Source organism: Pelobates fuscus, chromosome 1 (assembly GCF_036172605.1).
Source record: "Pelobates fuscus isolate aPelFus1 chromosome 1, aPelFus1.pri, whole genome shotgun sequence".
Lineage (NCBI taxonomy): Eukaryota > Metazoa > Chordata > Amphibia > Anura > Pelobatidae > Pelobates > Pelobates fuscus.
The window spans coordinates 252,467,140-252,492,096 of NC_086317.1; the positions used below are offsets into that span (position 1 = coordinate 252,467,140).

Here is a 24,957-nt window from a genome sequence, read left to right on the forward strand (position 1 = left end):
TACTGAAATACATTAAGATAGACACATACTGACATACATACACACAGACAGTCACGCACAGACACAGAAAGACACATACATACACACACACAGACATACATACTGAAATACATACACACACACAGACAGACATACATACACACACATATAGCTAATTGTTCTTACTTTTTTTGCAGCAGGGTGGCTGTGGCTGATGGGAGTAGGTGTGGCTCTTCCATTCTCACGGCCTGTCTTTCTTTCCTGCCATGCAGAGGCAGCTGGGAGGAAGTGACCATCACTTCCTCCCAGCACTACTTTGCGGCTGCAATTTTTTAAAAGGGCCCGGTCGCGCTATTGCACGGCCGCAGTGCTGACCAGGCCCCTGAAGATATAGGGCCCATCAGGTGGCCCTAAATGCTTGGGCCGGGTTCAGGACCCAAGCGGGCTGGATTCGGGCTGTAGTTTGAGGACCCCTGCTCTAAGCCAATCAGTAGCTTCCCTTTTGTAAAAAAAGGTTTGAAAAAAGTACGTAAAATGTTGGCCTGTTCCTGGTTGATGAGTATTTTTTATTTACCACACAGTTATCTAAACTCGCAGGATAATAGAGGTGAAACAGGTGTTTCTGAAATACTAGAAACATCACATTTAGTACCAACAAATGTACCACCATCAAACTCACTTGGCAAATATGTAACTATCTACTGAAGTTTAACGTTATGAGCTAATGAATTCAATGTGACAATTTGACTCTCTCTGAAAGATTTATTTTGGCCCTGGTAAATTAAATTTACATAGCAGGTGATATATAGTGAAAGAACAAGTTGATTTGCATGCATATTTGCACAATGATCTCATTGGAATATTGTAATGGTGCCTCTTCTTTGGTTTCTCTAGCTAACTGGAAAGAACATTAATGTGTAACTAGTTTCTCCAAATGTAACCCAATAAACTACTGTAGAACCCAGAAGTCCAGCAAAAACAATTCCCTAAAATCAGAAAGCATTGCATTACAAGCCAGCTCGTAAGCATAAATCAAACTACAGCAAGAAATTTGCCATTGTTCTTTTTTTATTTTATTTTAAATAATGGAAATATGTGCATCAAATATTGCGTCCCCAAAATGTGTGTGCGTGAGGATGCTGGATTGCTAGATGCATCAATTTGTTCAGATGCAGAATGACATCATTTATATAAGTAAGCAGGGGCGTTTTAGCCGCAAACAAGGCATTTGCCTTGGGTGGCATTTTCCAGGGTCTATAGTGCCGAGACCCCCTCCCAGAGTAAGTAGTCAAACCGTTTAAGAACAGTTTGACAACTTACCTGAAGTCTGCTGGGAAATGGGGCTGTAGTAGTGCATAGGAGCAGTAGTGTGTGTGAGTGGTGCAATGTGTAAGGGGTGCAGTGTGTGTGTGAGGGGGCAGTGTGTGAGCGTGTGTGAGAGCGGCAGTGTATGTCAGGGATGCAGTGTATGTGTGAGTGTATTGCCCCGTTGCCCCCCCTGGATCCGCCACTGCTCTGCGGCGCGCGAAGGAGCTGAGCAGAGAGCTCAGAGGAAGAGCTCCCTCGCCAGCCGCCTACCCACCAGCGCACAGCAGCCCGCACGCCTGGCCAGCAGCCACTGGACCACCAGGGAGAAAGAGACCCCCCCCGCCCCCCAGCATTCCCAAAGGTAAGGAGGCTGGGGGGTAGGTTAAATTAAAAGAAATCTATATATATGTAAATGTGTGTGTTTGTCTGACTGTGTGTGTGTCTGACTGTGTGTGTGTTTGTCTGACTGTGTGTGTTTGTCTGACTGTGTGTGTGTGACTGTGTGTGTGTGTGTGTCTGACTGTGTGTGTCTGACTGTGTGTGTTTGTCTGACTGTGTGTGTGTGTCTGACTGTGTGTGTGTGTTTGTCTGACTGTGTGTGTGACTGTGTGTCTGACTGCGTGTGTATGTCTGACTGTGTGTGTTTGTCTGACTGTGTGTGTGTGCGTCTGACTGTGTGTGTGTGTGACTGTGTGTGTGTGTCTGACTGTGTGTGTGTGTGTCTGACTGTGTGTGTGTGTCTGTTAATGTGTGTGTGTCTGTTAATGTGTGTGTCTGTTAGTGTGTGTGTGTGTGTGTGTGTGTGTGTGTCTGACTGTGTGTGTGTGTCTGACTGTGTGTGTGTGTCTGACTGTGTGTGTGTGTGTGTGTGTCTGCTAGTGAGTGTGTATGTGTCTGACTGTGTGTGTGTCTGCCTGTGAGTGTGTGTGTCTGTTAGCTGGTGTATGCGTATCTGTCAGTGAATGTGTGTGTGTGTGTTTAGAAGGCGGGACGGGGGGAAGGGTTGGGTGGGGTTGGCGGGGGGGGGGGGAGAGGGGCGCCTGAGTTTTGTCTTGCCTAGGGCAGCACAAAACCAGGATACACCACTGTAAGTAAGGCTAATATGGGTGGAGCGTTCTGCATCATTATTTCTGGAGAAGGGACACAGTGACACACAACATCATTTCAGAGCAATATGATGCACAACGCTGGTAGGTAATCTGACACATAAACCACATCAGTCACCTTCCCTATATATATATATATATATATATATATATATATATATCCCTATCTGCATGCTAAAAGTGTCTCCTTGACCCCCAAGCAACAGCATCGGTGGAACCCTGCAGGAGCACCTGAGTTCGCCCCAAGAACATCCACACCCTCTTATGTGTTGGCCACTACCTAAACAAAGAACGGCAGAAGCACTATTCAACCTGCCACTCAGTTTGGTTTAATATAGTTTATTCTCTGTTTCTGCTTCTCTTAGCATATTTAACCAGCATTGTCAGCTTACAGCACAGTGGGCCCCCTCACATAACAGGGCATTAACCCACGCCCCGACGGGTCACCCCACAACCATTTAACCCCTCCCTCTCCACCTCCCAACACCTAGGGGTACCGTGGGCGAGACATAAAATACAGTAGTAGTTGTCGCAAGGGCAAAGCGCAGAATACCTACGCAAGCACAGGGCACCCCCAGCCGGGTAGACGCTCCCGCACTCACAGTACACTCTAACAGAGGTGACTGGGAATCCGTCTAGGTATCAGAATATATCATGATACATCACCCACCACTGTAACATGGATTATAGCAATCATTCTATAACTCTGGCGTGTCCACCTCCCGATGGCATATACCTGCCAGCGCACCGCTACCTTAATGCCCCACGCATCACACCCACGGACCTATCTCCCACACATAAAGTACAACTGACCCCAGACACCTTAAAAAGGCACACTGGTGTACTACTGTATACTTCTGTACCAATCCGTCCCAACAACGTGATTTAACCAGCACATTCCTGCTGAGGGGGAGACACACGTTCATTCATTTGTAACCCTTTATTACCATACTGTCTTTTTGTTTTTTTATGTTTTGATTCTTGCATAGCTGTTGCCAGATATAACAATGTACACTTACACTGTTTAAAAAACAGCCCTCACAGGTGGCTCAACGACCGCACTTACTTTGAATTTTGTACTGTTAGGCCATACCTACACATTATTACTCAGAGAGATGAAGTGTAACACTACCCGAGACATATGGCCTCCCATCTAAGTCTCCCCACCTTCATCGGGACCTGTGCTCTGGGCAGAGGTTCAGTCTCCCCCTACATAGCAGCCTACCTTAACCCCTTAAGGACCAAACTTCTGGAATAAAAGGGAATCATGACATGTCAGACATGTGATGTGTCCTTAAGGGGTTAAAGCTGACCCCCAGTGGTATTACAAGAGCCTAACCGAATGCCCAAATCTCGCAATTTAATACTTGCTCTGACACAGGCAGTCTATAGCTCCAGGCACACTGACATACTCAGCGATATTTGGTTTTTTTTTAGAAATTATGTGCGGTAGCCCCTGCTCAGTGGCATCTTGGATCTGCTCATGGTGCTTGAGACACATACACGAGGAACGATGCCCGTGCAGCATATGGTTGTTATTATGATTATTTTGCTAGGCTAATTTTCTATTCTGAATGTTACCAGCTACTGTTTACAAACCAGTTATTAGTACTTATACCTGCCTGCACTCAGGCAAGCTAAACTCTTTGATATCAAAAGAAATATAGAGCAGGTATAGTATCCTGTCGCAAGAGATATTACAATATCATACTTTAATAGGGTAAATAAACGTCAGTTCTGAGTGGCAGTAGGTGCTGGTTACCTCTTAGATGGCACACAGACTTACTGGCATTAAACAAAACGGGACGTGTGGGTAAGGGGGTGGTACTATGTTGATATGTTCTAAAATCACATAGTCCTAAACACATATAGAAATAACAATAAACAGTAGACAAATAAGTATTAAAAGCTACCCTATCCTTGCTCATAGGCTGGTCCAGATTACTGGTCAGTAGCAGTAGGGAGGGAAGGGCGAGTAAGGGAAATGAGGAAGTAGGGGGAGAGGGGGAGATGGGTGAACGAAACTAGGCTAAGCAGAGAGTGCCGTGCCTAGGAGAGCAAACTTATCTATAATTATTCCAGTGTGCTGGTAGTGTACTATAGTAATTGACCACTAGGGGTCGCTCCAAAGTAAGTATCGAATCTGGCTAACCTGCCTGATTGACACAAATATACTCAGTGTAGGAGTATATGCAGGTGACGGCTTAAACCCGTGTCTGACAGACACCAGTAGGGAGTAACGGGTTTGTCACTATGGTATTAAGCCTATTACTAACTTGACAGCCAGTACTATGGTAAATGACCACTAGGGGTCGCTCCAAGGCAAGTGTCAAATCTAGTAAGCTTGCCTGGTTAACACAGTAGTATCCAAAGTGGATGTATATATAAGTAACGGCTAACACCAGTATCTGACAGACACAGGTAGAATGTAGCGAGTCTGTCACTGTGGTATAAAGCCTAATATGGACTTAACTTCCAACACGGGAGAGAAAGTTATTCCGTGGTATGAACTCTTGGTCATAATTAGAGTACACTGTTGATCCTATGCGGCATCTGATAGTGCTCGCGGTTTGTCAGGATGTTAACAGCGGTACTATTTACGGGTTTGCTTCATTGACACAGTGGTGTCGAATGTGGGTGTAAATACATGTACAGACATAGGATAGTTCACGACAGACTAAGATAGATTCTAACAGGTCTGTCGCTGCGGTACTGAACCTAATGCTGTCTTGATACCCAACATTGGAAAATGAAGTAAGACCGTGGTATGGAATCTTGCAGGTGGTTAGAGTTCACACGGGAGAGAGAGTTATTCCGTGGTATGAACTCTTGGTCGTAATTAGAGTACAATGTTGATCCTATGCGGCATCTGATAGTGCTCGCGGTTTGTCAGGATGTTAACAGCGGTACTAATTACGGGTTTGCTTCATTGACACAATGGTGTCGAATGTGGGTGTACATACAGGTACAGGCATAGAATAGTTCCCGACAGACTAAGATAGATTCTAACAGGTCTGTCGCTGCGGTACTGAGCCTGATGCTGTCTTGATACCCAACATTGGAAAATGAAGTAAGACCGTGGTATGGGATCTTGCAAGTGGTTAGAGTTCAATGTTGATCCTGTGTGGCATCTGATTATGCTCACGATTATCAGGATCCTAACTATAACTAGATTAACAGGTCTGGCTCACATTCCAGACAATCTAATACTTGGAGAAACCCAGAAAAAGAATAGTGCCTTCATGGGCACTAGTTATAGTAAAGAGAGTGCCGGTGAGACGGCACAGTAGTTAGTAGATAAGAAGAGTATGTACACTATGAGATAGTTTGCCTAAATGTATACCCAAATCGGTATAGAGCTAGCTTTCCGGTTAACTAATATCAAGGTGTCAGATCCCCAACAGTGTTCTCTAATGACGATATCGGTCAGTTTAACTGTCTGTACTGCCCCAGGGTAATAGAGCCCGATATGGTAGATTGCAGTGTGACAGGTACTGAGGACCGATCGTAATGTATTTAGAGAGAGTGAAGTCTTTTCATGGGGGGTGGCGGAAAGCAGGTAACGGTCTGAGGTCTGAGGTAAATGTCGGTGTAAAACCCGACGCGCGTTTCGCCGTGTTTAGCGGCTCGTCAGGGGGAAGTTTCTCCCTCGAGTGGTAGAGTTTAAAAATACCGCCCTGACAGCTGATTGGTCAAGTTTTCGGCTGTCATGGAATGAGGGACTACGGTGGCTCACCGGAGTCAACAGTGTGAGGAAGTCACTGTAGTTTGATTCCAATACAATATATATGCCTGAATTCTTGTGCTATTAAGTTTCAAATTAGCCTTTGAATTTCAAAGCCTTACCGAGAATATTCTTGTAAGTCCATAGTTGGTGATGAGTAGTAGTGATCATAAGTTAGTGTTATTAGTATGTGACTAATAAATTACATCATCACCTCTTGGGAGTATCACATTTAATTTTTAACATATTGTATCCACATGGTGTTTGATACAATGAGGTTACAAAGGATGATCTTTTGATAGAAGGGTGATATAGCGATCAGTGGTGGTATTCTTCCTTAGTCGTTTAGGGATAAAGCCGGGCCATGGTGATATCCTATATTGACATATTATAACCTCATTGTGGGTGATACAATGAGGTTACCAAAAATAATTTTTTAATACAGGGGTATTGAAACAATTAATGGTGGTATTCATCCATTATGTTTTTGGAGAGAATGCCGGGCCATCTGGTCCAAAGATGATCTTTTAATACATGGGTATTGAAACAATTAATGGTGATATTCATCCATTATGTTTTTGGAGATAATGCAGGGCCATATAGTCCATGTATAGGAGTGTAACGTATATAGGGACACCGTTTGGATTTGTGAACGAGAACCAGGGATTGGGGGGTGATTGGTAGTGCTTGGTCACCCCGAGTTACTGGTGAATGAATGGGGTGTAATTAAATTCTTCGTTTAGGCCATGGGGGGCTAGGGTTTTAAAGGTGAAAATCCAGTGTGATTCTTTTTGTAGTAGGATTTTATTGAAGTCACCTTTCCTTGGGTTGGGCAATAGTTTTTCGATGGCCTGGAATCGGAGATTGTCACAGATGCCATTGTGGAAGTTGATGATGTGTCGTGCTACTGTAGTTGGGGTAACAGTATTTTTGATGGAGTTTATGTGCTGCAGGACCCTCCGTCTAAACTGTTGGAAGGTTTTGCCTATGTACTGGATCCCACAGCTGCATGTGATAAGGTATATCAGTCGGGTGGTACCACAGTTTACCAAGGCATTGGTGACTACATTGATCCGTGTTTGAGTGGAGGTCACTGATTTGGTGGGTAAAATGTACTGGCAGGCCTTGCAGTGGCCGCATTTGTACGTCCCCTTTAGATCTGAAAGCCAATTTGATGGTGCTGAGGGGGAGGAAAGATGACTATGAACCAATTGGTCCTGTAGGTTCGATGGTCTCCGTGCTGTTAGGGAGGGATGATTAGGTAATATTTTTTGGAGAGCCGGATCGTGTTGGAGAATGGGCCAGTTCCTTTTAAAAATGTTGGTCATACATTCCCACCCTTGGTCGAAAGTTGCTATGCATCGGGGGGTCCTGGAATCTTGTAGGGGTCTGGTGGAGTGAAGACTGGTGTGCCGATCTATGCCGCTTGCTCGTTGAAATGCCCGTTTGAGAACCCGATTGGGGTATTGTAGTTCTTTGAACCGGGATTTCAAGAGTTGGCATTCCTTGTAAAAGGTCTCATCTTTAGAACAATTCCGTCTCGCCCTCAGGTACTGCCCATAGGGGATAGATGCTTTGAGTCGGTATGGGTGGTGACTGGTCCAGTGTAATAAGCTATTTGTGGATGTTTCTTTTCTGAACAGTTCAGTCTGGATAGTCCCATCTTGTTCCAGGATAATTTTAAGATCCAGGAACACTAATTGATGCTCATCAATTACATGTGTCAAGCTGAGATTGATGTCATTGTCGTTTAATGACCTGACAAAGTCCTCAAAGAGGGTCACAGAACCCGTCCATAGGAGCAGCATGTCATCTATGTACCGGTGCCAGGTTAAAATAAATTCATGAAACTGGCTGAATTTGGTAGTTGTGACGACATGCTGCTCCCACCATCCTAGGAATAGATTGGCGTATGTGGGCGCACACGCTGTCCCCATAGCAGTGCCAGAGATCTGAAGGTAGTAGACACCGTTAAACACGAAGTAGTTATGTGTCAAAACAAACTCGAGTGAGGCCAAGATGAAATCCTTTTGTGCATCATTATATGAGGTGTTGTCCAGAAAGGACCTACAAGCCCTCAATCCCATATGGTGGGGTATGTTTGTGTAGAGAGAGACCACGTCTAGGCTGGCCAATTGTGTGTATGGAGGGACGGTCATGTCCTGCAACATGAGTAGAGTCGATTTGGTGTCCTGGAGGTAGGAAGGTAGCTTTAGCACCAGAGGGTGTAGAATTTTTTCAATAAATTTGCTCAGACATTCGGTCAGACATTTATTGCCCGAGACAATCGGTCTCCCGGGTGGTGGTCGAATGCCCTTATGTACTTTGGGTAGACAGTAAAATGTTGCAATGGTTGGAGTTCTATTTGGATGCAAAAATTTGAATTCATCTTGGCTAATGACTTGTTGGCTAAGGGCATCATTCAAAAGAGTTTCAAGTTCATTAACGTAGGTATTAGTGGGGTCTGAAGGGAGTGTTCTGTAGTAGGCGGTGTCGTTAAGATGGGAGAGGCACATAAGGACATATTCCGTCCGGTTTAAAAGCACGATATTTCCGCCTTTGTCGGCTGGTTTTATTATTAGATCTGGTTGTTTTTGTAGGTCTTTTAGGGCTCTGCGTTCTAAGAAGGTCAGATTGCTTTTTCTATGATTCACATTATTAGCGGTTTCAAACTCATTGAGTGACATCTGGAGAAATAAGTCAACATGGGGGGTGTCCACAAAGCTAGGGGTGAAATAACTTGGTGGCTTGAAGTCTGTAAGTGGTCTCATGGGATTGTTTTCCTGTAAGAGACTGTCCAATGTTTTGGACATTTCATAGTCCTGAAGGGATAGACCTAGTTCATTTGCTGTGGCTTGGTCCTTTTTCGTGTGCATAATGTTGAGGGCTAATTTTCTTCCAAAGAGGTTTAGATCTTTGGCCCAGTTAAATTTATTACAAATCGGTGTTGGTACAAAAGATAATCCTTTGTTCAACAGACTCTTATGATGTACCGAGAGTTGGAAATCGGAAAGATTGATTATTTTCATGGTTGTTGCTGTCTTTGGGTCCGATTTTGGGATTTGTATGACCAGCGGTCCCTGTCTCTCAGGCGTCCCCGCAGTTGGTGTGGTTGTACCTGGTCTAAAAAAGGATTTGGGGTAGAGGCACTTGCTTCAGGATTATTGGTATCGCCTGTTATGGGAATGTCAAGAAATGAGACGTTTTTGTCCAGATTTCTAAGAATGCTCTTGTTGGAATTTGGTTGAGAGCTAGTATCTCTTGGACGTGACCTGTTCCTTGTATTTGGAAGTTTGCGTCTGTTTGGTGGGTATTGGTCCTGGTCTGACCAGTCCGTCTCCCCAGACGATGATCCCCTATAATTCTTTTTGCGCCTGGTATTTGTTTGCCTAAAGATGTTACAGTTTTTAAAAACTTTATAGTCTCTTTGAAATTTATTATGTTTTTTTGTTTTCAAATGTTGTTTGTAGTTAGTGATATTTTGCTGTAATTTGATTTCCATAGAGGGGTATAGTTCATCAGTCTTGTGGTTTTTTATTTGGGTAATCTCACCCTTCAGTTTCAGGTTACAGGCTTCAAAGTTGCCAGTTTCTAGTTTGACCAGAAACTCCATCAGTTTGAAGGAACAGCTTAATAAGATTGAGTTCCATTCGCCAAGTTGTTCCTCAGTTTGGACTTTATCTGGCAATAAAATCTCAGGGCGTAAGCCTCTCGGTACTAATTTTTGTTCTAGGTACTGTTTGAGGCTTGTTAGTTCCCAGAAACTTTTTATTTGTTCCTGGTATGTTTTTTGGATTTCGAAGAATGCAGCATTAATGTTATCCTTGCTAATGCCGTGCAAGGATAAGGGGTTGGTAGAAAATACGTTCGTAATTTCCTCTAGGCCTAAGTTAGGATCACCTAATTTGTCAAGGAGGTCAGTCATTTAGCAAAAATAAAGTTAGGGATGATTACACTCGAAGATAATAGAAGAAAATGGGAAGATGGATAACCACCATAGATCTTTATGTGGATAGGCTTGTTAGCGTGGCCAAATTGGTATTGAAACCTGAAGTTAGCGAGATAGAAACATGGGTTGGCCCATAACGTTGTCAAGTGTGACCGGACAGGGAGGGGGTAACCCTCAAAGTTTAAAGTGCAAAGAGAGAGAAAAGCTGTCCTTATAGAGAAACCCAATATAGGGATGATAGTATCAAAAGAAATATAGAGCAGGTATAGTATCCTGTCGCAAGAGATATTACAATATCATACTTTAATAGGGTAAATAAACGTCAGTTCTGAGTGGCAGTAGGTGCTGGTTACCTCTTAGATGGCACACAGACTTACTGGCATTAAACAAAACGGGACGTGTGGGTAAGGGGGTGGTACTATGTTGATATGTTCTAAAATCACATAGTCCTAAACACATATAGAAATAACAATAAACAGTAGACAAATAAGTATTAAAAGCTACCCTATCCTTGCTCATAGGCTGGTCCAGATTACTGGTCAGTAGCAGTAGGGAGGGAAGGGCGAGTAAGGGAAATGAGGAAGTAGGGGGAGAGGGGGAGATGGGTGAACGAAACTAGGCTAAGCAGAGAGTGCCGTGCCTAGGAGAGCAAACTTATCTATAATTATTCCAGTGTGCTGGTAGTGTACTATAGTAATTGACCACTAGGGGTCGCTCCAAAGTAAGTATCGAATCTGGCTAACCTGCCTGATTGACACAAATATACTCAGTGTAGGAGTATATGCAGGTGACGGCTTAAACCCGTGTCTGACAGACACCAGTAGGGAGTAACGGGTTTGTCACTATGGTATTAAGCCTATTACTAACTTGACAGCCAGTACTATGGTAAATGACCACTAGGGGTCGCTCCAAGGCAAGTGTCAAATCTAGTAAGCTTGCCTGGTTAACACAGTAGTATCCAAAGTGGATGTATATATAAGTAACGGACACAGGTAGAATGTGACAGACACAGGTAGAATGTAGCGAGTCTGTCACTGTGGTATAAAGCCTAATATGGACTTAACTTCCAACACGGGAGAGAAAGTTATTCCGTGGTATGAACTCTTGGTCATAATTAGAGTACACTGTTGATCCTATGCGGCATCTGATAGTGCTCGCGGTTTGTCAGGATGTTAACAGCGGTACTATTTACGGGTTTGCTTCATTGACACAGTGGTGTCGAATGTGGGTGTAAATACATGTACAGACATAGGATAGTTCACGACTGACTAAGATAGATTCTAACAGGTCTCTCGCTGCGGTACTGAACCTAATGCTGTCTTGATACCCAACATTGGAAAATGAAGTAAGACCGTGGTATGGAATCTTGCAGGTGGTTAGAGTTCACACGGGAGAGAGAGTTATTCCGTGGTATGAACTCTTGGTCGTAATTAGAGTACAATGTTGATCCTATGCGGCATCTGATAGTGCTCGCGGTTTGTCAGGATGTTAACAGCGGTACTAATTACGGGTTTGCTTCATTGACACAATGGTGTCGAATGTGGGTGTACATACAGGTACAGGCATAGAATAGTTCCCGACAGACTAAGATAGATTCTAACAGGTCTGTCGCTGCGGTACTGAGCCTGATGCTGTCTTGATACCCAACATTGGAAAATGAAGTAAGACCGTGGTATGGGATCTTGCAAGTGGTTAGAGTTCAATGTTGATCCTGTGTGGCATCTGATTATGCTCACGATTATCAGGATCCTAACTATAACTAGATTAACAGGTCTGGCTCACATTCCAGACAATCTAATACTCGGAGAAACCCAGAAAAAGAATAGTGCCTTCATGGGCACTAGTTATAGTAAAGAGAGTGCCGGTGAGACGGCACAGTAGTTAGTAGATAAGAAGAGTATGTACACTATGAGATAGTTTGCCTAAATGTATACCCAAATCGGTATAGAGCTAGCTTTCCGGTTAACTAATATCAAGGTGTCAGATCCCCAACAGTGTTCTCTAATGACGATATCGGTCAGTTTAACTGTCTGTACTGCCCCAGGGTAATAGAGCCCGATATGGTAGATTGCAGTGTGACAGGTACTGAGGACCGATCGTAATGTATTTAGAGAGAGTGAAGTCTTTTCATGGGGGGTGGCGGAAAGCAGGTAACGGTCTGAGGTCTGAGGTAAATGTCGGTGTAAAACCCGACGCGCGTTTCGCCGTGTTTAGCGGCTCGTCAGGGGGAAGTTTCTCCCTCGAGTGGTAGAGTTTAAAAATACCGCCCTGACAGCTGATTGGTCAAGTTTTCGGCTGTCATGGAATGAGGGACTACGGTGGCTCACCGGAGTCAACAGTGTGAGGAAGTCACTGTAGTTTGATTCCAATACAATATATATGCCTGAATTCTTGTGCTATTAAGTTTCAAATTAGCCTTTGAATTTCAAAGCCTTACCGAGAATATTCTTGTAAGTCCATAGTTGGTGATGAGTAGTAGTGATCATAAGTTAGTGTTATTAGTATGTGACTAATAAATTACATCATCACCTCTTGGGAGTATCACATTTAATTTTTAACATATTGTATCCACATGGTGTTTGATACAATGAGGTTACAAAGGATGATCTTTTGATAGAAGGGTGATATAGCGACAATCGGTCTCCCGGGTGGTGGTCGAATGCCCTTATGTACTTTGGGTAGACAGCTGTGGGATCCAGTACATAGGCAAAACCTTCCAACAGTTTAGACGGAGGGTCCTGAAGCACATAAACTCCATCAAAAATACTGTTACCCCAACTACAGTAGCACGACACATCATCAACTTCCACAATGGCATCTGTGACAATCTCCGATTCCAGGCCATCGAAAAACTATTGCCCAACCCAAGGAAAGGTGACTTCAATAAAATCCTACTACAAAAAGAATCACACTGGATTTTCACCTTTAAAACCCTAGCCCCCCATGGCCTAAACGAAGAATTTAATTACACCCCATTCATTCACCAGTAACTCGGGGTGACCAAGCACTACCAATCACCCCCCAATCCCTGGTTCTCGTTCACAAATCCAAACGGTGTCCCTATATACGTTACACTCCTATACATGGACTATATGGCCCTGCATTATCTCCAAAAACATAATGGATGAATATCACCATTAATTGTTTCAATACCCATGTATTAAAAGATCATCTTTGGACCAGATGGCCCGGCATTCTCTCCAAAAACATAATGGATGAATACCACCATTAATTGTTTCAATACCCCTGTATTAAAAAATTATTTTTGGTAACCTCATTGTATCACCCACAATGAGGTTATAATATGTCAATATAGGATATCACCATGGCCCGGCTTTATCCCTAAACGACTAAGGAAGAATACCACCACTGATCGCTATATCACCCTTCTATCAAAAGATCATCCTTTGTAACCTCATTGTATCAAACACCATGTGGATACAATATGTTAAAAATTAAATGTGATACTCCCAAGAGGTGATGATGTAATTTATTAGTCACATACTAATAACACTAACTTATGATCACTACTACTCATCACCAACTATGGACTTACAAGAATATTCTCGGTAAGGCTTTGAAATTCAAAGGCTAATTTGAAACTTAATAGCACAAGAATTCAGGCATATATATTGTATTGGAATCAAACTACAGTGACTTCCTCACACTGTTGACTCCGGTGAGCCACCGTAGTCCCTCATTCCATGACAGCCGAAAACTTGACCAATCAGCTGTCAGGGCGGTATTTTTAAACTCTACCACTCGAGGGAGAAACTTCCCCCTGACGAGCCGCTAAACACGGCGAAACGCGCGTCGGGTTTTACACCGACATTTACCTCAGACCTCAGACCGTTACCTGCTTTCCGCCACCCCCCATGAAAAGACTTCACTCTCTCTAAATACATTACGATCGGTCCTCAGTACCTGTCACACTGCAATCTACCATATCGGGCTCTATTACCCTGGGGCAGTACAGACAGTTAAACTGACCGATATCGTCATTAGAGAACACTGTTGGGGATCTGACACCTTGATATTAGTTAACCGGAAAGCTAGCTCTATACCGATTTGGGTATACATTTAGGCAAACTATCTCATAGTGTACATACTCTTCTTATCTACTAACTACTGTGCCGTCTCACCGGCACTCTCTTTACTATAACTAGTGCCCATGAAGGCACTATTCTTTTTCTGGGTTTCTCCAAGTATTAGATTGTCTGGAATGTGAGCCAGACCTGTTAATCTAGTTATAGTTAGGATCCTGATAATCGTGAGCATAATCAGATGCCACACAGGATCAACATTGAACTCTAACCACTTGCAAGATCCCATACCACGGTCTTACTTCATTTTCCAATGTTGGGTATCAAGACAGCATCAGGCTCAGTACCGCAGCGACAGACCTGTTAGAATCTATCTTAGTCTGTCGGGAACTATTCTATGCCTGTACCTGTATGTACACCCACATTCGACACCATTGTGTCAATGAAGCAAACCCGTAATTAGTACCGCTGTTAACATCCTGACAAACCGCGAGCACTATCAGATGCCGCATAGGATCAACATTGTACTCTAATTACGACCAAGAGTTCATACCACGGAATAACTCTCTCTCCCGTGTGAACTCTAACCACCTGCAAGATTCCATACCACGGTCTTACTTCATTTTCCAATGTTGGGTATCAAGACAGCATCAGGCTCAGTACCGCAGCGACAGACCTGTTAGAATCTATCTTAGTCTGTCGTGAACTATCCTATGTCTGTACATGTATTTACACCCACATTCGACACCACTGTGTCAATGAAGCAAACCCGTAAATAGTACCGCTGTTAACATCCTGACAAACCGCGAGCACTATCAGATGCCGCATAGGATCAACAGTGTACTCTAATTATGACCAAGAGTTCATACCACGGAATAACTTTCTCTCCCGTGTTGGAAGTTAAGTCCATATTAGGCTTTATACCACAGTGACAGACTCGCTACATTCTACCTGTGTCTGTCAGATACTGGTGTTAGCCGTTACTTATATATACATCCACTTTGGATACTACTGTGTTAACCAGGCAAGCTTACTAGATTTGACACTTGCCTTGGAGCGACCCCTAGTGGTCATTTACCATAGTACTGGCTGTCAAGTTAGTAATAGGCTTAATACCATAGTGACAAACCCGTTACTCCCTACTGGTGTCTGTCAGACACGGGTTTAAGCCGTCACCTGCATATACTCCTACACTGAGTATATTTGTGTCAATCAGGCAGGTTAGCCAGATTCGATACTTACTTTGGAGCGACCCCTAGTGGTCAATTACTATAGTACACTACCAGCACACTGGAATAATTATAGATAAGTTTGCTCTCCTAGGCACGGCACTCTCTGCTTAGCCTAGTTTCGTTCACCCATCTCCCCCTCTCCCCCTACTTCCTCATTTCCCTTACTCGCCCTTCCCTCCCTACTGCTACTGACCAGTAATCTGGACCAGCCTATGAGCAAGGATAGGGTAGCTTTTAATACTTATTTGTCTACTGTTTATTGTTATTTCTATATGTGTTTAGGACTATGTGATTTTAGAACATATCAACATAGTACCACCCCCTTACCCACACGTCCCGTTTTGTTTAATGCCAGTAAGTCTGTGTGCCATCTAAGAGGTAACCAGCACCTACTGCCACTCAGAACTGACGTTTATTTACCCTATTAAAGTATGATATTGTAATATCTCTTGCGACAGGATACTATACCTGCTCTATATTTCTTTTGATACTATCATCCCTATATTGGGTTTCTCTATAAGGACAGCTTTTCTCTCTCTTTGCACTTTAAACTTTGAGGGTTACCCCCTCCCTGTCCGGTCACACTTGACAACGTTATGGGCCAACCCATGTTTCAAACTCTTTGATATGTTCTTGAATGCCTTAATTGATCTGTTACTGCTATTGTGGCACGGCAGGCCTGTCTCTTTGCACAACAAAAACACAGAATAAAAATAAAATAAAAAAATAAATAAAAATAAAATAAAGTGTCTCCTTGTATTCAGGCACATCCAAATCACCAAATATATCCCTTAGCTGGGGCTGAGCACCCTGATTTTCTTTATTTGATTTATTTTGACATGGCACCTGATATCTATAGTTCTGATAAATGATGTTGATCTTTTGGAAAAATGCTATAACTCTTATTAAATTTAAACACAATCTTTAGTAGTAAAGTGTTGTTTTCTTCAGATGATTGTTCGTTTTGATTCATGTCTGTGATTTGTATCGTGTTTATTTTAGTATTTAATTTGCAACATTCTTAATGTTATTTTGCCCACACGTTTGATAGATTTGCAACAGTTTAGAACATATGCAGCATTGATGCATGATATACAGTATATATGATAGCTAACTTAGTAGACTGTTGTTTTAGAACCCTTCCAAATGTGTGCTACTTCATTCCAACATTCGTTATTTCATACTGAATTTCAGCTTACATCTCTTTCAGAGCCATGTCCGTAACGGCATGTTGGCTGGAGGGGTTGCTATAGGATATTCAGCTTTCATGCTTCAGTATCCTTGGATTGCAATGACCATAGGATTCTTTGCAGGGTTGACTTCAGCAATTAGTCTCACATACTTCCAGGTAATGTATATACATTTTCTACTTCATTCATTAAATGTATATACTGTTATTTTTTTATTGACCAATGTCCACCCCAAAATGAGCCCCATCTCACCTATACTACCATATCGAGTGTCCTAAGATTTTCAAATTCTGTTTTCATTTCATCGCAATTCACTAATTAACCAAACTGCTATTAGAAAACAAGCTCCCACTTTACACATCATTTTACACACACAAGCTATTTTCACAAGAATTGTTAGAAACAAAAAATGACTGGCCTACACTCATTAACCCCAACATTAAAACCACTGACAGGTGAAGTAAATAACATTGATATAATTATAATAGCACCTGTCAAGAGGTGGGATATATTAAGCAGTCAGTTCTTGAATTTCATGTGTTGGAAGCAGGTAAAATGGGCAAACGAAAAGATCTAAGTGATTTTGACAAAGGCTAAATACTGATGGCCAGATAACTGGGTCAGAGAATCTCCAAAACAGCAAGCCTTCTGGAGTGTTTGTGGTATGCTGTAGTTAGTACCTACCAAAAGTGGTGCAAGGAATGATAACCAGTGAACCTGCGTCAAGGTTAGGAGCTCCCAAGACTCATCGATGCACAATTGAGCGAAGGCTAGCCCGTCTGGTTTGATCACACAGAAGAGCTACTGTAGCTCAAATTGTAGCAGAGCGCTAGTCCTGACCAGGACTTTCCTCCACTGGATGCGTAGTAACTGGAACTCAGGAACAAAGTTCTGAAATGTGATTAGCTCTCCCCTCCCCAATAACTGGACAACACACAGTTCTGGGAGTACAACTGACTTTATTAAGCAAAATTCAGCCTTTTTTGCACAGACCCCCAGCATGGGGTCTCCATTGAAACCAACACAAACCCCTCCCAGGTGTCACTGTGTCTGGGAGATAATTGTGTGAAAACCTAGTAACTCAATTATCTTTCAGTTACAGGACACCACATAAAAAATACATAAAAACACCCCAAAAGCATAGTCATAATCCACTGGAACCCCAAGAATCTTATATCCCTGAATAGTCTGGAACTGAGCGAGCAAGTTGTCCAAATAGCACTCAGATCCGTTCGGTAGAACGGAATCACCATTCGGGTAAAGTTCTGACCACCAGTGCGAACACCGACAAATGCTCCCCCTGGCCTTTAGGGAGCGAGTGCTCCCCCCAGTTGGTAGTTCCTACCTCCCAAACGTCATTCTCCAAGCTGGTCGGGAAGTGGAATAGGTCGCGGTACAATCTTTACCCGGGTTCGCGGGATCGCAAAGCCAAGAAGAGTTCCAGGTGCGCAAAGATCGTGTACCACTGCCTGTGTTTGGGAGACAACATTTCTGCCATTCACTAGAGCATGTGCATTTGGTTATACGAATGGCGGCCACCACGGGAAAGCACTTGAGTTATTTGCTTGTTTGTGGGTAACAGCGAGGGTTGTTCGGTGTATAAAAGGGGGACCACACATCATCCATTCGGGAAACGAACAAGGGGGGCACAGACAAGCGAACTGCGAGGGAATGAGTCTGCTACACAAATTGCTGAAAAACTTAATGCTGTCTATGCAGTGTGTGGTCAGAGTGTCCATGATGACCCCTGTCCACTGCGAAAAGCATTTTCAATGGGAAATGCAAAGTAAGAAAGTTACTGGTCTGATGGGTCACATTTTCTAGCTGCCGGGTTCTCTCCTGCCTCCCTCCCTCCCCAGGCTGCCGCTTATAATTGCCTGTGGACTGGTGAGGGAGATCTTTGATCTCCCCACCGGCCCATGAAGGCACACAGCAGGGCCGGCACTCGGGTAGCGCTGGCCCTGCAGGGGTTGGCAGGGGAGATCCTGTGATCTCCCCTGCTGGCCTCGGCCCATGACCATCGCGGCCCACCGGGCAGGTGGTGGCATTGGTATGCCCGATGGCCAGTCCGGGCCTGACTACCTTAGTCGAATTTTCCTTGGCTTCCCTAGATGGAATAAAGCCCACCTGAGTCGTTATTTAATAGCGATATGGGGCAGTAGCTTCCACACCATTACGGGTCTTTACCTGGCTTTGCAATGAGGGTAATGTATACTTCTAATGTTTGTGGCAGCATAGGGCGTCCCTGAGAGAAAGCGTTGAAGGCGCAAAGAAAGTATGGTGCGAGTGTGGGGAGAAATTGCTTGTAATACCAAGTGGTGAGGCCATACAGTCCAGGGCTCTTATTCAGGGGTGATTGACAGCTGCGGTTAGTTCGTCTTTCATGATGGGGTTATCTAGTGAGTCGGCCACGTCTGTCTATTGTTGTTTTTAAGAGGGCATTCAGATATCGTGTGAGGGGGCTGTCTGGGATCCAGTCTGTGGAATATTATATAATTGAGTGTAGAATTTGTAGAATTCTGTAGCAATTTCCTCTGATTTGTGTGCCAGTTGTCCGTCTGTGCTCCTAATTTTAGAGATAAAAGTAGAAGTCCGTGCCTAGGGAGTGCAGGGGTAACCCGCTATGCTGCATCCTGCGGGTTCAGTATCGGACCATTAGCTTACCTGGATACCAATTCTGATCAGGCCTGGGTATTCCACCCTGGCCTGTGTCAAGGTGGTACTGTATTCCATGTCTCATGCTGGGGCCTCGGTGGGCGTGCTTGGGCCTGGATGTTGCCATGCCATGCGTGGATTTCAGGTACCTGTAGTTTTAACTTGGATGTGAATTCCGGTATATCCTTGGGGCATGTGACTGTGTAAATAACTCTGTCATGTTGAATGGTCAGGCTGAGTGGGAAGCCCCATCTGTATTTCAGGCCTTTTGCTGAGAGAGCTTCAGTAAGGGGCTTTAGCTGCCTTCTGGCTTGGAGAGGAGACCAGGCTAGGTCTTGATATATGTCAATAGCATGATTTTTATATGTTATGGGCGCAGCAGCCTGCGAGCTTTATGAGGTAGATCTTCCTTGTATGCATAGTAGTGAAGCCGGCAAATTATATCTCTTGGCGAGTCTTAGGGCCGAGACTTAGGTCTCAATATGCAGTGGGCTCTATCAATGGTGACTGCAGCATCTTCTGGCTTGCCCAAAATGTGGTTAAAGATACCAGTTAAGATTGTAATGGCATTTTCAGGGCCGGAGGATTCCAGGACCCCACCTAATGATGGAGAAGAGCCAACTGTCCCTGCTGTTGCAGGACTTGCTGCCAAAGCTGGTCCACCTCAGTGAGGGTCAGTTCATGCTTTTCCTCCAAGTCAGTGACCCTGGCTCCTATCTTTTCCATATCTCCACGGGCAGGGCATAATTGTAATGACATCCATGCTTGGTCCCTTTTTGACAGTGTCAAGAAAGGGAAGGGGCATAGTCATTATCACATATAGCAAGGGTGAATAGCGTTTTCACAACTATGCTGTCAGGAATACATGTTTGCATTCCTGACACTTAAGCAAATTAAAGGAACATTCTGGACACCATAACAACGTCATCTAAATTAAAATGCTATGATGCCAGGAAGCCCCTGGGTGCTCTCTTTCCTTTAAGGGGTTAAACCGCTCTAAAATGGTTTAACCCCAAAAGCTTCCTCCACCTCCAGATCTCCAGGAATTCGGCTTCTGAAACGGAATGTCAGGAAGTGCAGATTGACGTCAGGCATGGGTGCCGCTGATTGACTAGAGTCAGTTGACGCTCTAAGCCAATTGCTAGTTCCCGGTTCCTAAATTTTTTGTTACTTTTTTATGAATGGGGAGCTACTGATTCGCTTAGATGCCAGCTTACCGTTCAAGCCAATCAGCGGCACCCCTACCCAGCAGCACTCTGTGCTTCCTGACACAGTAAATAAAAGTTAACACTGATATTGTTTTACCTGGGGAGATTTGAAGGTCCAAAGTTTCCCTGCCAGGCCCAGGTACCAAAGCCTTATGATGTGGTGTCCAGAATAAAGTGGAGGGTTTACTTCACTTGTCCTTCCTGCTCCAATCTCCTTCTTCTCCTTAATTTGACACAGTCTTCTTTTTCTTCTGACACTGTCTTTTCTCCTCCTTGGCTCCTTCACCTTTCGGCTACTTTCTTCTTCTTTTGCACCCTTCTCTTTCTGATCCCTTTCTGCTCCTTGCAAACCCTTTCTGCTCCTTCTCCTACTTTACCTTTGTGCTCCTTGCTTCCCCTTTCTGCTCCTTCTATTACTTTACCTTTATGCTCCTTCTGCCCCTTCCAGCTCCTTGCTACCCTTTTCTGCTCCTTCTATTCATGGGCATAATTTCACATCAAAGTTAATGCAGTCATGGATACAAAAAAAATACGATTGGCTGTTGGGTTACTTATTAGCAGGAACCAAGGACCACCAAAATGATATAATATGACTTTATTTTGCAGGGAACATTGAATACTGTTTCGTTAGTACATGACACATGTGGAGTTCATTACATTTTTGGGTTACCTGGTTTGCTTGGAGGGATTGCCTACTCACTTCTAGTCATAACTGCAGATTACAACAGCATTGAAATGTAAGTAAAATCAATTATTATTTTGCATATACGCTTGGGAATGAGTAGGAAAGAGTTGTACCAGCTTCTACCACAATTATAAATTAGATTTTTTTTTTTTTTATTGTAACTGCTTACAATAAAAAAATAAGGTGACTGAACAACTTTAACACAGATTAGTGCACACATACACTTAATATTTATTCTTATCAAACCAAGGTAGTAATAGTTTCGCTGTATGCCACGTTTTACACTTTTTCAGCAAGTAGGTATCCATTTTCTGGCCTGGAACCAACCACAACCTGAAATAATCACAATGGAACTGATAATTTTTCAGCTTTTCACTTCTTAGAGGAAATAAGCCTGAAAACATTAATGATCCTGACTGTCGGTTTTGCCAAAAGGATGCTTCAATGAGCTGGAAAAAGCTTTCATGAACTACAATGATGTTTTGACTGTGCCACAAGTTGCTTTAGAGAATGCTTGAAACCAGGTTGGGATTTTATTTTGGGACATTAAAACCAAAAAGTCAAAAATATTTAGCTACCAAGTGATGATTTGCCAAGTCACGTAACACTTAAAGCACCATGACCACTGTAGTGGTTATGGTGGGAGGAGTGGTCTAGCGCCACCCCCATTATAAGTAGTCAAAACATTTTAGAATGGTTCCACCAGGTGCTGCCCCCTTTCTCTACTACATCTGCCTGACAGCCAGAAGCTTCTGCTTAGGAGCTTCTGTTAGCTGTCCTTAGTTTAACGCTGCTGATCACTCTCAACTGAACTCTCAATTTCAACAATTATTTTCTGACTTTCACCACATATATTGATTTCACATAGCATACATGACATGGAATGGAGTCTCTTGTGATCAAAATGGAGTTTGCATTGTTAGTTAGCATAACTGATAAATACTAGAACGGAAATGTATTACAAGTGCTTAAATGTGTGATAATGGAAATGGTTTGTTTAGGTTTTGGGAGGGATTACATTTAGGGTTGGGCAAAAGGGGTGTTAAGGACATATGACGTTTGAAGGGCTATTTGTAAAGTACAAATTTCTGTATTCCAGTTTAGCCTTCTATGATTGATAACAGAGTCAAATGCGCTGTTATACTGTGTGTATCACTCAGTGCTGTTCCTGCTCCTCCTGCCAAGCATGTCCTGTGTGAGAGGCTGTTAGTGGGCAGATGGGAAGTGATCCCTTCCACTTCCTGTCCAGCCTCACACACAGACACTGGAGGAGCTGGAACAGTTTTACACCTTCTATAACTGTTCCTGCAGGTCTAGTATCAATCATAGGAGGCTAACTGGAGTATAAGGGATACAGGCCATGGCTCCTTGTACTTATCTCTTTCCATAAGCCAATTTGAGCTCCAAATATTCACATTATAAGTACAAAAAAAAAAGACTACCCCTAGTGGCTACCTCCGCCTAACATAAAATACGACCTTGCTGTCGGCTGGAGTTAGGTAAGAATTTGAACCATTCTTAAACAGTTTGACAACTTAGAATGAATCTGTGTCAAGGCACTCCTGGCACCATAATTACTACAGCACGGTGAAGTGTTTATGGTGCGTTGAGCGCTCCTTTAATATTAAACTTGGCAAGATAAAGCATTGGCTTTTCCAACAGCAAAATCAAGTGTCAAATCTGTTAACATGGGAACTGCATAAAGCCTCTAGGGCAAAAACAGAAATGTTTCTGACATCTCACAATGTTTCAAGTCTATCACTCTTAGGAAGTATGCCTTATTGACTTTGATAGTGCTATACTGAACATAGTAAAAGCATATTTTCTCTATTGTATACCATGCAGACGTTTATAATTGCTTGAGTGACGATAAAAAAAAACATATAATAATGAAGATACCCTTCATGACAAGGTTCTTCTATACACGTGGGGGTTATTCATTACACAGTGAGTTATACAGAGTTGACAATATGTTTGACCAAAATTGGCAAGATGGGAACTTTTTCCAGGTCTGTAATCTCGGCCTGGGTAGGATTTGTAGTTTAGTTGCCAAATCAGCATAACTCACTGTTAATTGAATAAAGTCCATAGGCAGGCATAATGTTGGCCAGGCTTTTATTAGACCTTTTAATACTGGTGACATCTATCGTACTTTCTGTTGAAGAAATCACCCCAGGCTATGCTGAGCTAAAATACAGGGATTACATAAATTATTTGCCAGCAAGTGGTATATTTGTCAGTCTGTGCAAAATGTACAGAAAATGAATATCTGAAAAGATATACTTTCCTTAAAGTGGCAATGCTGGCTGGAGTTGACAATTTTTTTTAACCCCTTAAGGACCAAACTTCTGGAAAAGAGGGAATCATGACATGTCACACATGTCATGTGTCCTTAACCCCTTAAGGACACATGACATGTCTGACACGTCATGATTCCCTTTTATTCCAGAAGTTTGGTCCTTAAGGGGTTAAGGGTTAAAGACATTTGCACCACATTTGGAGTAAAATATAGGGCATTTAAATCCAGTTAAAAGTACTTCAGCAAAGTTCAGCATATGTGCAGCCCTGTTTACAGTCGTGCATGTTATGGAGTCGTTGGCCCTGTCTCTGCCCAATCTTCTCTCTCCAGAGAGAACACCTAGTAATCATGGCAGATCTGACAATATCAGTATATTTAACATTCTGTAGTACGAGGAACTTTGAGTTGTACTTCGGTGTATGCTTTCTACTATAAAACAAAAAACAAAAAAACAAAAAAAAACTATAAAAGTAAAATACAAACCTGGAAACTTTGACATCATGCACACCAGTATTTCTGGAACAAGAGAAAAAACACTGCTAGGGAGGAATAGTAATAAAGGAGCACATGTGAAGCAAAACTAATTATTTTTTTAAACCTCTCAAAAGACCACCCCTCACCCATAAGGCACTTCAGCAGAGTATCCCATTAAAAAAGCACTTTATAAAAAAGTTGATACATTTATTATTAAACAGGGGAACAACCCCGACTGTCAGACAGCCACGGATATTCTTCCAGTCATAAGAATTCATAGGGGTATACCTACTAAACAGTGAATTCTACCTTCTCCCCCATCCCCCCTGTTTTTGACTGTAGAGCGGTCCTTTAGGAAGTTAAAAAAATAAATAAAGAAAACAGAATATGTAAGTAGGATCTAACCTACACATCGCACCTAACATGCAGGGGCTAGCAGAGTCCCTTTAAATTTGTTTCATCACTTGGGTTGCAGGTGCATAATACTCATGTATCAATTACAGGATGCCTATCACATGGTTAATGATGTGTCATTTTGCATGTTTTGCATGGCAGGTGTACTTTTAACATTTGGGTCACTGGCATTGTCTTCCTCTCACATACTGCCACAAGGGATTTTCTTTTTTCTTTTCTTCCTTTGGTATTCTTTAATTTGTTATGGTATACACATTATACAAAATTGTAAATGGAAAAGCAATCAGACAAGCCCCGCTTTCAGTGTAATATTACACAGGTAAAGTGGTGGTGGTGAACTATGCAATCATGAATAGTACAGGTAGCGACAGATTCACTTCACAACCAGCATCTTGAGGGTATAGAAACCTGAACAAGGAACAAGGGGTATTTATAACAGCATATGGACCTGTGTGAAATATGTGATAGAGCAGAAAGATAAATCTAAAAAAAAGGCGTAGTTTAATTAATGAGATCACTTCAGAGGTAATGGATCATTCATCATCATAGTAGATAATAATAGTATCTTAAAGGAACACTATAGTCACCTAAATTACTAAATTAGTTAAATAAAGCAGTTTTAGTGTATAGATCATTCCCCTGCAGTTTCACTGCTCAATTCACTGTCATTTAGGAGTTAAATCACTTTGTT

General features: G+C 42.8%; 1 protein-coding gene across 1 annotated transcript in view; it reads left to right on the forward strand.

The window, feature by feature from the left end:
• Positions 1-24,957, forward strand: part of LOC134612132 (blood group Rh(D) polypeptide-like) — an 88,362-nt gene that overhangs the window by 20,537 nt on the left and 42,868 nt on the right. The window contains exons 6-7 of the mRNA XM_063456510.1: positions 16,552-16,689; positions 21,001-21,131. Coding sequence (XP_063312580.1) covers positions 16,552-16,689; positions 21,001-21,131 — 269 coding nt within the window. The remainder of the gene's footprint in view (positions 1-16,551; positions 16,690-21,000; positions 21,132-24,957) is intronic.